This window comes from Hyaena hyaena, unplaced genomic scaffold (genome assembly GCF_003009895.1).
Source record: "Hyaena hyaena isolate Hyena2069 unplaced genomic scaffold, ASM300989v1 scaffold_123, whole genome shotgun sequence".
Taxonomy (NCBI): Eukaryota; Metazoa; Chordata; class Mammalia; order Carnivora; family Hyaenidae; genus Hyaena; species Hyaena hyaena.
Genome location: NW_024080756.1, coordinates 2,082,817 through 2,099,919, shown reverse-complemented (window position 1 = coordinate 2,099,919; position 17,103 = coordinate 2,082,817). Strand labels below are relative to the sequence as shown.

Genomic DNA, 17,103 nt, shown 5'->3' with positions numbered 1-17,103 from the left:
AAAGTCGGACGCTTAACCGACTAAGCCACCCAGGCACCCCTATATTTCCAATTCTTTTTTTTATTATTTTTTTTTAATATTTTTTATTTATTTCTAGGAGAGAGAGAGAGAGACAGTGTGAGCAGGGGAGGGTCAGAGAGAGAGGGAGTCACAGACTGAAACAGGCTCCAGGCTCTGAGCTGGCAGTCAGCACAGAGCCCGACGCGGGGCCCGAACCCACGAACCGCGAGATCATGACCTGAGCGAAAGTCGGACGCTTAACCGACTAAGCCACCCAGGCACCCCTATATTTCCAGTTCTTAAACTTGGTGTCAGCCTGTAAAGCTGTAGATCTATGAACCTGATCTAATCTATGTAACTCCTAGTTTCCCACTAGTAGTAGGAATGCAGACATTGTACTCTTTCCCTGCTAGTTTCTGGCATTCTATTTGAAGACCATTAAGAATAATCTTTTATGGAGCGCCAGGGTGGCCCAGTCGGTTAAGCGTCCGACTTTGGCTCAAGGCATGATCTCACGGTTCATGGGTTTGAGCCCCGTGTCGGGCTTTGTGCTGACAGCCAGCTCAGAGCCAGGAGCCTGTTTCATATTCTGTATCCCCCCTCTCTCTGACCCTCCCCTGCTCACGCACACTCTCTCTCGCTGTCTCTCTCTCTCTCTCTCACACATAAATAAAACAGTAAAATAAAAAGAATAATCTTTTATTAGAGATCACGACTAACACTGCAGAAATACAAACAATAATAAGGGAATATTATGAGCAGTTATATGCCAGTAAGTTGGGCAATCTGGAAGAAATGGAAAAATTCCTAGAAACATATAAACTACCCAAACTGAAACAGGAAGAAACAGAAAAATTGAACAGACCCATAACCAGTAAAGAAATTGAAATAGTAATCAAAAATCTCCCAAAATACAAGAGTCCAGGGCCAGATGGCTTTCCAGAGGAATTCTACCAAACATTTAAAGAAGAGTTAGCACCTATTCTTTTGAAGCTGTTCCAGAAAATAGAAATGGAAAGAAAACTTCCAAACTCATTCTATGGGGCCAGCATTACCTTGATTCCAAAACCAAAGACCCCACTAAAAAGGAGAACTATAGACCAATTTCCCTGAAGAACATGGATGCAAAAATTCACAACAAGATACTAGCCAATGAGATCCAACAATACATTAAAAGAATTATTCACCATGATCAAGTGGGATTTATGCCTGAGATGCAGGGGTGGTTCAATATCTACAAATTAATCCGTATGATACATCACATTATTAAAGAAAGGACAATGGGGTACCTGGGTGGCTCAGTCAGTTAAGCACCCGACTTCAGCTCAGGTTATGTTCTCACTGCTCATGATTTCGAGCCCCGCATCGGCCTCTGTGCTGACAGCTCAGCCAGGAGCCTGCTTCAGATTCTGAGTCTCCTTCTCTCTCTGCCCCTCCCCTGTTCACACTCTGTCTCTCTCAAAAATAAATATTTTAAAATTTTTTTTGAAAAAGAAAGGATAAGAACCGCATGATCTTCTCAATAAATGCAGAGAAAGCATTTGACAAAATATAGTATCCTTTCTTGATAAAAACCGTCAAGAAAGTATGGATAGAAGGATCATACCTCAAGATCATAAAAGCCATATACAAAAGACCCGCTGTTAATATCATCCTCAGTGGGGAAAAACTGAGAGCTTTCCCCCTAAGGTCAGGAACAGGACAGGGATGCCCACTCTCACCACTGTTATTCAACATAGTACTGAAAGTCCTAGCCTCGTCAACCAGATAACACAAAGAAATAAAAGGTATCTATATCAGCAAGGAGGAAGTCACTCGCTCACTGTTTGCTGATGACATGGTACTCTATATGGAAAACCCAAAAGATTGCACCAAAAAACTGCCCTACCAGATCCATGAATTCGGCAAAGTCGCAGGGTATAAAATCAATGCACAGAAATTGGTTACATTTCAATATGCCAATAATGAAGCAGAAAAAGAGAAATCAAGGAATCGATCCCATTTACAGTTGCACCAAAAGATATAAAATACCTAGGAATAAACCTAACCAAAGAGATGAAAAATCTATATACTGAAAACTATAGAAAGCTTATGAAAAAAATTAAAGACATAAGTATTGGAAAAATATTCCATGCTCATGGATTAGAGGAACAAAATACTGTTAAAAATGTCATTGCTACCCAAAGCAATCTACATATTCAATGCAATCCCTATCAAAATAACACCAGCATTCTTCACAGAGATAGAACAAACAATCCTAAAATTTGTATGGAACCAGAAAAGACCCCAAATATCTAAAACAATCCTGAAAAAGAAAACCAAAGCTGGAGGCTTCATAAATCTGAACTTCAAGCTGTATTACAAAGCTGTAATCATCAAGCATTATGGAATGGCACAAAAACAGACCCTTAGATCAGGGAACAGAATAGAGAACCCAGAAATGGACCCACAAACATATGGCCAACAAATCTTTCACAAAGCAGGAAAGAATATCCAGTGGAATAAAGAGTCTCTTAGGGTGCCTGGGTGGCTCAGTCGGTTAAGCGTCTGACTTCGGCTCAGGTCATGTTCTCACTGCTCGTGGGTTCAAGCTCCACGTCAGGCTCTGTGCTGATAGCTCAGAGCCTGGAGCCTGCCTCAGATTCTGTGTCTCCCTCTCTCTCTCTGCCCCTCCCCACTTGCACTCTGTCTCTCTCAAAAATGAATAAATGTTAAAAAAAAAATTAAGAAAAAAGAGTCTCTTTAGCAAATGGTGTTGGGAAAACTGAACAGCGACATGCAGAAGAGTGAACCTGGACCACTTTCTCACAGCGTACACAAAAATAAATTCAAAATGGATGAAAGATTTAAATGCAAGACAAGAAGTCATCAAAATCCTAGAGGAGAAAGCAGGCAAAAACCTCTGACCTCGGCTGCAGCAACTTTTTACTCAACATGTCTCCAGAGGCAAGGGAAACAAAAGCAAAAATGAACTATTGGGATCTCATTAAGATAAAAACTTCTGCACGGTGAAGGAAACAATCAACAAAACTAAAAGGCAACTGACAGAATGGGAGAAGATATTTGCAAATGACATATTAGATAAAGGGTTAGTATCCAAAATCTATAAAAAACTTATCAAACTCAACACCCAAAAAAGAATCCAGTGAAGAAATGGGCAGAAGACATGAATAGACACTTTCCCAAAGAAGATATCAGATGGCTAACAGACACATGAATAATTCCTCAACATCACTCATCATCAGGGAAATACAAATCAAAACCACAAGGAGATAACACCTCACACCAGTCAGAATGGCTAAATTTAACAACTCAGGCAACGACAGATGTTTGTGAGGATGTGGAGAAAGAGGAACATTTTTGCACTGCTGATGAGAATGCAAACTGGTGCAGGTACTCTGGAAAACAGTATGGAGTTTTAATCCTTAAATCCTTAAAAAATTAAAAATAGAACTACCCCATGACCCAACAATTGCACTACTAGGCATTTATCCAAAGGATACAGGTGTGCTGTTTCAAAGGGGCACAGTCACCCCAATGTTTATAGCAGTGCTATTCACAATAGCCAATGTATGCAAAGAACCCAAATGTCCATCGACAGATGGATAGATAAAGATGTGGTACATATATACAATGGAGTGTTAGCAGTCAAAAAGAATGAAGCCTCATAGCTCAGTTGGTTAAGCATCCAACTTCAGCTCACGTCATGATCTCAGGGTTCGTGGGTTTGGGTCCTAGGTCAGGCTCTGCACTAACAACTTTTTGGAACCTGGAGCCTGCTTCAGATTCTCTGTCTCTCTCAAAAATAAATAAACATTTTTAAAAAAATGAAGTCATACCATTTGAAACAACGTGGATGGAACTAGAGTGTATTATATTAAGTGAAGTTAGAGAAAGATAAATATATGACTTCACTCATGGAATTCAAGATACAAATTAAGATGAACATAAGGGAAGGAAAGCATTAATAATATAAAAACGGGGGGACAAAATACAAAAACTCTTAAATATAGAGAACAAACTGGGGGTTGCTGGAGGGAATTTGGGTGGGGGAATGGGCTAAATGGCTAAGGGGCATTAAGGAGGACACTTGCTGGGATGAGCACTGAGTGTTATATGTAGGGGATGAATCACTGGATTCTTCTCCTGTAATCATTATTGCACTATGTGCTAACCAACTGGGATGTAAATTTATATGTATATACATACACACACACACACACACACACACAAACATATAAAGAATAATCCTTTATTCTTTTATTGTGAAACATCTATTCCAGTCATAGTAACAGAATATTTTTTGTTTCATTTCAAAGTAGTTAAGGTGTCTCTCCCCTGTGAGTATTGTATAGTAAGATACTATCTAAAGTGGATGGCAGTCAGCTAGCTTTATCTCACCCCTGTTCACAAATTACTGAAACAGAAAAAATGACCTACATTAATGTACATAGCTGACCTCAGGGAGAATTATATCCTAAAGCATATGTACAGACATGCATTTTAAAGGTTGTACTCTAGGGGCCCCTGGACAGCTCAGTTGGTTGAGTGTCCCACTCTTGATTTCAGCTCAAGTCATGATCCCAGGGCAGTGGGATCAAGCCCCATGTTGGGCTCTGTGCTGAGTGCTCAGAACCTACTTAGGATTCTCTCTCTTCTCTAAAATAAAAATAAAAAAATAAATACTACAGTGTAAAATACTTTTTTAACATTTAGTGAAGTTTTATTTTGTTAGGGGTAAAATTGTCATCTTGATAACTTTATGATTTTCTTTTCTTAAGGTAACCACGCTTGCCCTGTTACAGTTTGACAAACAGATTCCCCGGCCTCCTTTTTTTGAAGTCCTTGTCCCATGCTTCAACTTAGGAATGATTTTTTTTTTTAATTTCAGACAAATCTGCCTATTTTCAAGCTGAAGGAATCTACTGTTAGAAGAAGATACAGTGACTTTGAGTGGCTGCGAAGTGAATTAGAAAGAGAGAGCAAGGTAAGAATTATTTGTAATGAGATTTTAAAGCAAAACACTCTGACTTTTAATGTTAAGGACTTTTCAAAAAACTTACCTAGAATGATGTAAAAGCAAATACAATTTTTTTTCAAGGGAAAAAATCTTACTTTATGGGAGATGGAGGAAGGAAAGGAAAATTTTTGCTCAGAACTCTTTTTTGTCTACTTAAATGGCCCAGTTGAGGCCTTTACTGACTCATACTTGGATAACAGTTACTTCTTAGAACTTTTTTGCTATTACTTACTTCCTTTCCCTCATCTTCCTATTCAGTCTTGCCCTCCCAAACACTCCTTGCCAAGTTTCTCTTCTTTAATATGTCTCCTATATCACTGTAATTCCAGGGGTTCTTTTTGTTTTTTTTTTCTTTTACTGACTCATAATATTTTTTTCAGTATCACACATATATATATAACAAAACTTCCATAAACCAGTACTTACCTTACTCTGATATGTCCTGATATTTTTCAGCTTAGCTTTTTAAATGATGGTCATGGTTTAATAGGTTGCTACGTGCAAATTTTTTTAAGTTTATTTATTTGAGAGAGAGAGCAGGGGAGGGGCAGAGAGAGATGGGGGCAGAGAGAGAATCCCAAACAGGCTCTGCACTGTCGGCGTGGAGCCCAATGCAGGGCTCAAACCTATGAACTGTGAGATCATGACCTGAACCAAAATCAGGAGTTGGTTGCTGACGAGCCACTCAGGTGCCCCAATACATGCAAGTTTAAAACTGTTACATAAAATCGTCTTCTCTTGAAAGAAAACTTGGTGGCTTTGGCTGCAAAAGACCTTCAGCAAGGCAAGGTCTCTTTCTTGTCCCTTATTTCAGCCCTGTGTCAGAAGAAGATCAAAGACATGGAATCCTGGAAGGGCATGGTGTGCTCAGATGAAAAGTTACTTAATGACTTTCCAGTAGGAAAAAGTTGATACGGTAGGCGCCCAGAATTAGGGTCGGGCTAGCTTCTACTCAATTCTGAAGTGTGATAAGTTGAAGTGGAAGGAAAGCTTCTTAACCAGATACCTGTGGCTAGATACAAGAGCAATATACACAAATTCCCACATTCCATCGAAATGTAAAGGAAAAACAATTTTACTCAACAGGCTATCAAAGTATAGGGACACCTGGGTGACTTGGTTGGTTGAGTATCTGATTCTTGATTTTAGCTCAGGTCATGATCTCACAGTTCATGGTTTTGAGTTGCTCTCTCGCTCTCAAAATAAATAACAATTTTCTTAAAAAGACTATCAAAGCATAAAATGTTTATGAGTAAAATAAAAAAGAAAATATAAGACCCATGTAAAGAAAACTTCAAAACTTCACTGAAAGACAAAAACAGAACTTAATAGAAATACTGCATTCTTGTTTTGGAGTATTCACTTTTGAAGATTCATTTACTATATAAACATTTGAGAGCTCATTCTGTATGCGCAATGAGTTATAGATAAAGCCGTGAATATATTAAGTCCCCACTTCTATGATGCTTACATTCAGTTGGGGAAGTTGGGGTGGTGGTGAAGGGAAAGCAGAAAAAATAGTAAGATACATAGTATGTCTGAGAGTGATATGTTGTAAAAAACAAAACAACAGGAAGTAGGGAGTTCCAGGAGAGTACTCTTTCATAGAGTGGTCAAAGGAAGGCTTCACATAGAGGTGACATTTTAGCAGTAAAGCTGATCAAAGTAAAGCATTATCTTCTAACTTATTTACAAATTCATGAAATTCTAATAGAAATCTTGACTTTTTTAATGAACTTACAGAGCTTTTTATATGAGCTTTACAGTGAAAGGAAGCTCAAGAAGAGTAAAATTATTTTCAGCATGTACTGAGTATGTGCAGACATCAGAGATTTTTTTAAGCTATAGTAATTAAAACAGTTTGCTATTGCTTTAGGAACAGGCAAATAGATTAGCTGAATGTAGTAGAACTTAGAATGTATAGATCTTAGCAGCTGACTTGCATGTTCATTAGAAATTTAGTTCAGAACAAAAATAACATTGTCAATCAGTAGGGAAAAGAATTTATATTCAGTAAATCGGGTTGAAACATTTGACTGTCTAGGAATAAAAATTTATAACTCGCTGTGTATAAAATGGATGGTTTTAAGATCTAAATGTACAAAACAAGTTAGGAAAGTTATGGGTAACAAAGATGACATTTTTTATGACCATAGGGAAGAAGTATCCTTTTTCCTCAGCTTTAAAATTGAGATATAATTGACAACATTATGTAAGTTTATGTTTTACGTATATATTGTAAAATGATGAACTCAATAAGCTTAGTTAATATACCATCACCTCACATAGTTATTATTAATTATTTTTGGTGGTAGTGGTGGTTGGTAAGAACATTTGAGATCTACTCTCTCAGCAACTTTTAAGTATATGATACAGTATTGTTAACTATACTCCCCATGCTTTACATTAAGTCCCCAGAACTTACTCATCCTATAACTGGAAGTTTGTACCCTTTGACCAGCATGTCACCATTTCTCCCATCTCCCAATCCCTGGCAACCACTAGTCTCTGCTACTCTTTGTTGCTAGGAGTTTGATTTTTTTTTTTTTTTTTTTTAAGATTCTGCCTATAAGTGGGATCATACAGTATTTGTCTTTCTCTGTCTGACTTATGGGAAGAAGTGATAGATTTTGGGCTTTGCTTAACAAAGCACATGGCACATTGGAGTGTTTAATAAACATTTGGTGAATGTATATAGCACCTTTTGAAAAACTAACAGCTTTATTGACATATAATTCACATGCCATAGAGTTCACCCATTTAAAGTATAAAATTTAGGGGCATCTGGGTGGCTCAGTTGGTTAAGAATCTGACTCTTGATTTCAGCTCAGTGAGATCAAGCCCCAAGTCAGGTTCTGTGCTGATATCATGGAGCATGCTTGGGACTTTCTCTCCTCTCTCTGTGTCTTACATACACATTCTCTCTCTCAAAATAAATAAATAGAAATAAACTTTAAAGGGTAAATTCAGTGGTTCTTAGCATATTCACAAAGTTGTGCAGTGATCACTAGTCAGTTTTAGAACATCTTAGTCACTCCATAAAAGAAATCCCATATCCATTAGTAGTCCCTACCAATTTTTCCTCCAACCCTACACAGCCACTAACCTATTTTCTTTATGGATTTCCTTGTTCTCATATAAATAGGAGCAGAGAATATGTAGTCTTTTGGGTCTGGCTTTTTTCACTGAAGGTGTTTTCAACATTAAACACTAGTTCTTTCTTTCCTAATTAATTTATTTTTATTGCCAAATAATATTCTGTTGTGTTGATATACCACACTTTATCTGTCCATTCATCAGTTGGTAGACCTTTGGTTATTTCTGCTTTTTGACTATCATAGATAATGCTGTTGTGAACATTTGTGTACAGGTTTTTTTGTTAGGACATATATTTTCTTTTCTCTTGAGTATATACCTAGGAGTGTATTTACTGGGTCCTGTGACAACTCTGTTTAACTTTGAGGAAGTCCCAGACTGTTTTCCAAAGCAGCTACACCATTTTATATTCCCACCAACAGTGTATGAGAGTTCCACTTTTCTCCACATCCCCCCCAACACTTAATTATTATCTGTCTTCTTTATTATAGCTGCCCTAGAATGTGTGAAGTTGGAATACCATTGTGGTTCTGATTTTCATTTCCCCAGTGGCTGATGATGTTGATCATCCCTCCATGTATTTATCAGTTATTTACATATCGTATGTGGAGAAATCTTTTTTTTTTCCATATCCTTTGCCCATTGAGTGTTTCATCTTTTTATTATTGAGATGTACCTAAAATATGTAAAAAAAAAAACTCTTAAAAGTCTCTTATGAGATATTTAATTTGCAAAAATCTCTTTATCTATGAATTGTTTCCACTTATTATTGTCCTTTGAAGCACAATACTTCACTTCTAACAATAGACCAGTTAAATATCTGAGGGATTTGACCTATGTGAAAGTGGTACTTTTATTACAGTATTGCTAAGAACAATCAATCAAGTTATTTTGTTTATAAGTATCTTTTTTTAATTAAAAACATTTTTTTAATTTTTATTTTTGAGAGAGGGAGAGAGACAGAGGCTGAGTGGGAGAGGCACAGAAAGGGAGACACAGAATTGGAAGCAAGCTCCAGGCTCTGAGCTGTCAGCACAGAGCCCAGTGTGGGGCTCAAACTCATGAATTGTGAGCCACAGTCGGATGCTTAACTGACTGAGTCACATAGGCACCCCTGTTTACAGGTACTTTTAACTAAGATCTGTTATATGAGATAAGAAAGTAGATGATTTTTATTGTGTCTACTGGTCATTTTGATGCTGTCTTTAGCTTTTATTTTAGTATGTTTTCACTATATTATGCTGGCCAAGTATTTTCCTATCTACTTCTCACCCCACATGTGTACACATATGTTTGGATGAATGACTGTTAGATTGGTATAAGAATTCTAACTAGATCTTTCCAGACTTGTTCAGCAAAAATAATTGTTGAAGATCTTTGGAATCTTAGCTGGGCATGCCACTCACAATTTTTGTAGGTCATTAATCCTTTTACCTACAACCTAACCATCCATTTCAGTGACTTTTTTGAATATTGTGTTAGGAAGAATATGTCTCTGCAGATAATACATAGTGATCTTAACTTTCATGCTGAATTATGTCCTGAATTAATGGTAGTCATCTGTTTAGTGCATTGGTTCTAGATTCCTTTTTTTAATAGTAGTTTCATAGATAAAGATGTTTTTTCCTGCCCTTCAGAAAAACTACTCTGTTGGAACTCAGTTAATGGTCATGATCTCTTTCTCAGTTGTTAGGTCCCTGCAGGTTTTAACATTCAACTTCACAAATATTAGTGTAGAGAGAGAGATTCAAGAATACTAAGGCAGAGTTACAGAGATACATCTTTAGATGCCCTAATCATTGGTCCTGGGGAGAAGTGTAGATCTAGGAAGGAATCATGACTTTTATATTGGGTATTTGGTTTTGTGTTTCTTTTTTGCTCTTTGCTATTCATTTTCTTCTTTGCTGTTCTTTATGAAGTTGTGTTGCTCTTTCCCTTTTTTTTTTTTTTTTTACCCAGCTGGATTATTGTTTTAGGATAGAAACTGCATCAGGGGTTTAAGGTTTTACCTCTTTTAAAGAGTACGTATAATTACTTCTGTTTACTATTTATATTTCTTCTTGATTTGTTTGCTTACACCTTTTCTCTATTTTGGTGTAAGATACGGATCCAGCGAAGTGGTTAGTCATTTAACAGATATTTAAGCTTCTGTTGTGTTGTGTGCCCAGCTTTTCTTAAAATAACCATAGGGAGCCTGAGATAGTATCCTTGATTTCAAGGCATTAATAGGGTAAGTTGGTGGGTTTTCGACCAGCGCCTCTGTTTTATCCCCCAGGACACATTTGACAGGGTCTGGAGACAGTTTTTATTGTCACAACTGAGAGTGCTACCCAGTCTAGTGGGTGGAGTCCTGGTTTGCTGTTAAATTTCTGCAGTGCACCAAGAAACTCCTTCCCCTACCCTCCCCACCACTACAAAAAACAATGTGATTCAAAATGTTAATTGTGCTGTGGGTGAGAACCCCTAAGACAGAGAAACCAAACTAACCTGTGAAATAAATAGCTAGGTGCTATTTAGGTCAGATATTTGAGCTCTAGATAATTCCTAGAAGAGAGAGATCAGTTTAAGTTGACCGTACAGGATAGTTAGACTTTGAAGGGGAACAATAGGATGTTCGTATTTAGGAAAGAAATGACAGGTCTTTGGGGAAGGATGGGGTAGTGGATTTGGGAGAAAGTTGACATGTTTCTTAGCCTAGAAAATGGAAGTGTGGTGGGGTACGTGGGTGGCTTAGTCAAGCATCCAGCCTTCGATTTCAGCTCAAGTAATGATCTCATGCTTCAGGAGATCAAGCCCTGTTTCGGGCTCTTTGCTGACAGTGTGGAGCCTGCTTAGGATTCTCTCTCCCTCTCTCTCTCTCTCTCAGGATTCTCTCTCCCTCTCTCTCTCTGTCCCTCCCTTTGGTCACATGTATGCTCTTTTTCTCTCAAATAAACATTTTTACAAAAAGAAAAAGAAAGTGGAAGCGTGGTGACAGAATTGTTGATTTTTTTTTTTTTATCAGCACCTCAAATACAAGTAGGAAAGACTTCATGAAGATGGTATGAGGTAGAGGAAATAGGCCACAGAATTCTTATCTGCCCATGCTGGAAAGAATGTTGTTACTATTTCATTTCTTCATTTATTTAAGAAAGTTGATTTTGATCTCTGTAGTTTTTCATTGTAATAAAGCATGGTCTTCCTAAGTGGCATCAAAACTGGAGGCATCGTAGCCTTTATTTCATGATTCCTCGAATGTTCTCTTTGTATACTTGTGCTTCAAGAAGTTCAGGAAAAACTTAAGCTATGGGCCATGCCATTAAGGAGCATTGATCTATGTCTATGTCTATTCTGTCTACCTTAGGTTATCTTGCCTCCAAAACATTGACTCTTTTTTAATGTGTTTTTTTTTTTCAGTGTGTTTTTTACTGATTTTCTATTTAAAGAAAATCACTCATTTAACTGCAGAATAGCCATCACAGTGAACATATACTTTGTCTTCATGTTGTGCTCTATAAATTTTCACAACCCAGTCAAGCATCTTCAAGAACTTTCTTTCCTGTGTTCTTTTAGGTTGTAGTTCCCCCACTCCCTGGAAAAGCATTTTTGCGTCAGCTTCCTTTCAGAGGAGATGATGGAATATTTGATGACAATTTTATTGAAGAAAGGAAGCAAGGGCTGGAGCAGTTTATAAACAAGTAAGTACTTTCTGTCCTTCAAGGGGTATAAGAGCAAATAGTGTTCTGAGACAACTTTAGGCGAATACTCATAATTTAGATATTAAGCTAAGCTGTAGTACTGCTTTTCTTTTTGGCCATTTCCTGACTAACTTTTTGTATCATTTAAATAAAGTAAAAGTGTATAACAAGTTGAGTATCATGTGATAAATATTAACACACTTGAGTGATTAAAATGAGTATCTTTGTGTTGACCTAAGTTTTATATTTGTTTTTCTTGGTTAATTTATGCAAATTACATTTAAAATTGCAGCATTTAAAAAATAGTTTTACTTATGATTCTTTCTCATTTAAGGTATGTTCTAGCATGAACAATAAAACTTGCAGTACACTTGCAATCATTTTGTTTGATTGCAGATGGAGATATTATCAGCATGTCTTGTGTAAAGGTGCACATTTAAAATTTTCATGGCAAAATGTTTCTTTTCAAAATGTAAGAAGACTTACAATTGTTTATCTTTTACTTTAGAAACTCTTTCTAGCTTTTAATTTTATTCTTTATTTGAAATATAGCCATTTTTAAAAGCCAGAGTAACAAAGTTAATGTCAGGAAGGGGCTTACTATAAATTGTGCATTGGCCTTCAATTTGACCAAATAAAGTCAAATGCTGGAGGGAGAATATGGTTGTATGAGGTTACATGTTAGCCAACAACTTCAATTTTTATCTAGTAATTTGAAGATCTGTGGGTGGTAAACAGGAGGGAAAGGTGTACAAAGCCTTTAACATTTAGTTTAGCACATAACCTTCATTGCCTTTTATGAACATGCTTTCCTTTGGAGAAGGCACTGCTAGGTGAGGTATTTTTTAATTCAGAAATGAAAGTCTGGGGGTGCCTGGGTGGTTCAGTCGGTTAGGCGTCCGACTTCAGCTCAGGTCATGATCTCACGGTTCATGGGTTCGAGCCCCATGTTGGGCTCTGTGCTGACAGCTCAGAGCCTGGAGTCTGCTTCAGATTATGTATCTCCCTTTCTCTCTGACCCTCCCCTGCTCACTCTCAAAAATAAGTTAAAAATAAGAGGAGAAAAAAAAAGAAATGTAAGTCTGGTTACCCATTTTGATCTTGTGTTTAGCCTGCAATGGAAACCTTTAAAGCAGGCCAAAAAAAAGGAAAACCTGTGGACACGTGCCTCTTTTCAGTGTTTTGAGCTTTTATTTAACTTGAGTGTATTTTTTTAATGTCAGTGTATTTCTAATTTTGATCCTGTATCTTTTCCTTCTTTAAAATGAGTTCTTAGAATTAATGACATGCTTCACTTTTAACATTGAAATTCATTTAGGTTTTTTTTGTGAATGTACGCACTGCTATAGAAAGAAGTTTATTGGGCACAAGTGCCATAAGCAGTGCCAGTATGGTGAATAAATGTTTTCTAAATGACCCTGTCAACCAAAGGAAAGGAAATTTCCCATTAATTGATAGAGCATAGCCTAATGAGCAGTCCACTTATTGGTAAATCATACATGCTTTCTAACTATAAAATATATGAGTGACTCCTGACCCACTTTTATAAAATATTGGGACTAAATTTGTTATTTTTACTCCTAGGGTCGCTGGTCATCCTCTGGCACAGAATGAACGTTGTCTTCACATGTTTTTACAGGATGAAATTATAGACAAAAGCTATACTCCATCTAAAATAAGACATGCCTGAAATTTGGTGAGAAGGGGCAAAAAAAAAAAAACTTTCCGTGACGATTAATGATCCATATGCACCAGTGGAGAAGTTCTATCTAACTTTTAGCATGCTGCACAGAAACTGGTAGAACATGCCTTCAGTATACTAACATTCATATGCTCAGTTGTGTTTTGTTTTGTTTGGCAGTTGACAAGAAGTTAATTTGCTTTAGTGAAAAATTCCTCGTTCCAGCTTTTCTAGCTCTTCCTTGCTGTTTTAATGTGGTTCACGCTATAGCCCCACAAACCCGTTATCCAGTATAATCTGCAGTGTCCTAACTAAAGTTACTGACTTGGTCTTATCTGCACAGTTTTTGTGTCCTGTTTGCTTTCTGAATCTGATTAACTAGAATATTTCTCTTACCCCTTTTTCATATGTGATGTCACTTGACCTAATTTATGTGTAGAAGCACTACACCATTGGTTTCCAGTCCCCTACGTGTGAGATACACACGCGTGTGCAGAAATTATCTCCCTTCAGGCTTGTAAGACCCTTCACATGGAAGATCAATGAGGGAAATCTTTATATTCTGTATAAAAACAAAATCCAATTTATATACTAAAATCATTTGTCTAAAAATTTAAGTTGTTTTCAAATAAAAATAAAAATGCATTTCTGATATGCACTGATTGTGTTGCCTTCAGCTTCTTTTTTCCCCCCTTTATGGCTGTCCTACTTAACTTACTTGTTGAGAGGGATTATTTACTAATTATATACTTCTCATTCCTGTAACTCCATTCCTCTTAAACAGTGGTGATATCAAATATGCTACCACCCTTTGAATTGGGGTATTTTCTTTTATACAACAAAAAAGTGATGTACTAAAAGAAGCATTCCTTAAAGCTTACTGAGTTGTTATGAAGCACTTTGTGTATTTGAAAAATGCTTTGTATTCTCAAGTCATTCTCGAAAGGCCTTTTAAGAGAAGTCAGCACTGTGCCTCCTATTTTGCAGAGGAATTTTTTTCCTAGTTCACCTAAGTGACTTGTTTTAACAACCTTAGCAAGGGTATAATAACCCTTTTCTTGATCAGCAGATTCATGCTTTCTCTTTAATTTGGCTCAGGATGGTGGCACGCTTTATCCTCTTCAACGGAGGGAGAAGAGCACAGCATTCTAGCCTGACGTGTATAAGTGATAAGAAACCAGAAAATGTGGGACTCCTTGCTGTCTAACTTGTGTTGTAGCCAGAATGTGGTCTCTGATTCGAATGTATACAACACCTGGTGGTTGTGGGGGGGCCTGTTGTGACCTAGTGTTAAACCACAAGGTAAGGAGAGGTTGCCCCCCTCCAGGGGCATCTCCTCTAGAGACAGGTCCGTCCATGTGAGAGGAAACCAGCTTTGGCCTCAGCCAGACTAGCATGTCCACCTAGCAGGTTAGAAGTCCTAGGAATTAGAGCAGCCCTGTATGACCTTTCACTCCCTAAAATTTCACAATTCCATAAACTGGAGATTTCGGTTACTATAAATTAAGAAGATACAAAATGAACCAACATGTGAACTTTATTTCAGGGAGCTAGGGAAGTAAAAGCAAAGGCTGTCAGTTTTTGGTATGCAGAACAGTGATGGTGGCTCTGAATCAGTTCCTCTCAAGCAGTGGTTTTCAAGCAGGGATGGGTTTGCCCCCGGGGCACATTTGGCAATATCTTGAGACATTTTTGGTTGTCAGAACTGCGGAATGCAACTGGAATCTAGTGGGCAGAAGTTAGACATGCTGCTAAACCTCCCACAGTGCACAGGACTGCCTGCTACAACAGAAAAACCTCAGTAGTGCAGACGTTTCCACTCACTGGAATTCTTTTGATTTTGATCATTTATAGACAAGGAATAATGTGGCTTAGGATGGGTTGTACTGGCATACTTACTTATTTTTTCTTAATGTTTGTTTTTCAGAGAGAGAGACAGACAAAGCACAAGTGGAGGAGGGACAAAGAGGGAGACCCAGAATCCGAAATAGGCTCCAGGCTCTGAGTTGTAAGCACAGAGCCTGACACAGGGGTTGAACTCACAAACAGTGAGATCCTGACCTGAGCTGAAGTCGGATGCTTAACTGATTGCGCCACCCAGGTGCCCCTGGCCTTCTTTTAACCTCTACAATTGGATTAGGACTGGTATGCCCTTAGAAAGTTGAAGGTTTTGGGGTGCCTGGGTGGCTCAGTCCGCCAAGCACCCGACTTCAGCTCAGGACATGATCTCGTGGTTTGAGCCCCACTTCAGACTCGCTGCTGTTAACACAAAGCCTGTTTCTGATCCTCTGTCCCCCTTTCGCTCTCTGCCCCTCTCCCGCTTTCTTGCTCGCTCTCAAAAATAAATAAGAAAAAAAAAAGTTGAAGTTTTCATTAGGTGAAATGTTGCTTCTTTCAGGTGAAATGTTTTTGCCTAATGTGGGAAGGCACTTCTCACTATTGTCTCTTAGAGCCTTAAAACCATGGTCCATATTAAAAGGACACCTTTAATCCTGCGAAGTAAAAATGCAGTTGCTATTTAAATGTATAGGAGGTGGTTCTGGAAGCCCTTAAGGGTCTTCTAAAAGTAGAAGTTAATTTCACAGTGAGTCATGTTACAAGAGTCTCAGGCTCTGTGTCCTCTCAGGAAGTAATTGCCTTATCGCAACCGTTAGTTGTAAATAGTGAGCATCAATGATACCATTAGTGACTTACAGTTTTTGAGGACTAAGTGTAAAATCCATAGAACAGCAGTATCTGAGACATGTAAAGACTTAGTTATCCAATGGCAGTGGTAGTTATCCATATATTAGTAGTAGCAGCAGTGGTACCATTACCTAAGGCAGTTCCTAGATAGGCTTATCTGGTATTTGGCTTCCTTCTTGAAGGTTCTGCCATCATGACCCCTGGATGTGATGATGAGCTCTGAAGGGAGGATGCCGGGCAGAGAATGGGGGGGCATATATTTTTATTAAATCCTGTGGCTTTTGAGCTCAGCCCTCTTGCTATGGTCACCTCTATTTTTTTTTTTTAATTTTTTTTTTAACGTTTTATTTATTTCTAGGAGAGAGAGAGAGACAGCGTGAGCAGGGGAGGGTCAGAGAGAGAGGGAGTCACAGACTGAAACAGGCTCCAGGCTCTGAGCTGGCAGCCAGCACAGAGCCCGACGCGGGGCTCGAACCCACGAACCGCGAGATCATGACCTAAGCGAAAGTCGGACGCTTAACCGACTAAGCCACCCAGGCGCCCCGTGCTATGGTCACCTCTAGATTAAAAGTCCTTGTCCTGGGGCACCTGGCTGGCTCAGTGGGTAGAGCATGTGACTCTAGATATCAGGGTTAGGAGTTTGAGCCCCACATTGGGGGTAGAGGTTCCTTAAAGTCTTAAAGTCTTTGTCCTGTTGTTTCAGCTTGCTTCATCTATTTTGGTTAGTGGAGTGAGGATAAATACAGCCAATCAGGGAGGAGGCTGCTGGCCTCTAGGCCTTCACAGTTAAAATTTGACATGTGGCTGGAGTGATAGCGTAGTGCACTGTCTGGCATATAGATAGACTGCTCGCTGAGTGCTAGCTGTGATTATTACAGTGTGCAAGTGTTTGGACTGGAAATGAGCTAGAAACTGCTTTAGGAGGATGGAGAAGTCTTCCTCAA

The 17,103-nt window shown here is 38.3% G+C and overlaps 1 protein-coding gene across 1 annotated transcript in view; it reads left to right on the top strand.

Annotated features, from left to right (window-relative positions):
• Positions 1-13,808, top strand: part of SNX3 (sorting nexin 3) — a 41,246-nt gene extending 27,438 nt beyond the window's left edge. Inside the window, exons 2-4 of the mRNA XM_039237403.1 lie at positions 4,892-4,987; positions 11,669-11,793; positions 13,378-13,808. Coding sequence (XP_039093334.1) covers positions 4,892-4,987; positions 11,669-11,793; positions 13,378-13,483 — 327 coding nt within the window. The 3' untranslated portion in view covers positions 13,484-13,808. The remainder of the gene's footprint in view (positions 1-4,891; positions 4,988-11,668; positions 11,794-13,377) is intronic.
• Positions 13,809-17,103: the final 3,295 nt, after the last annotated feature.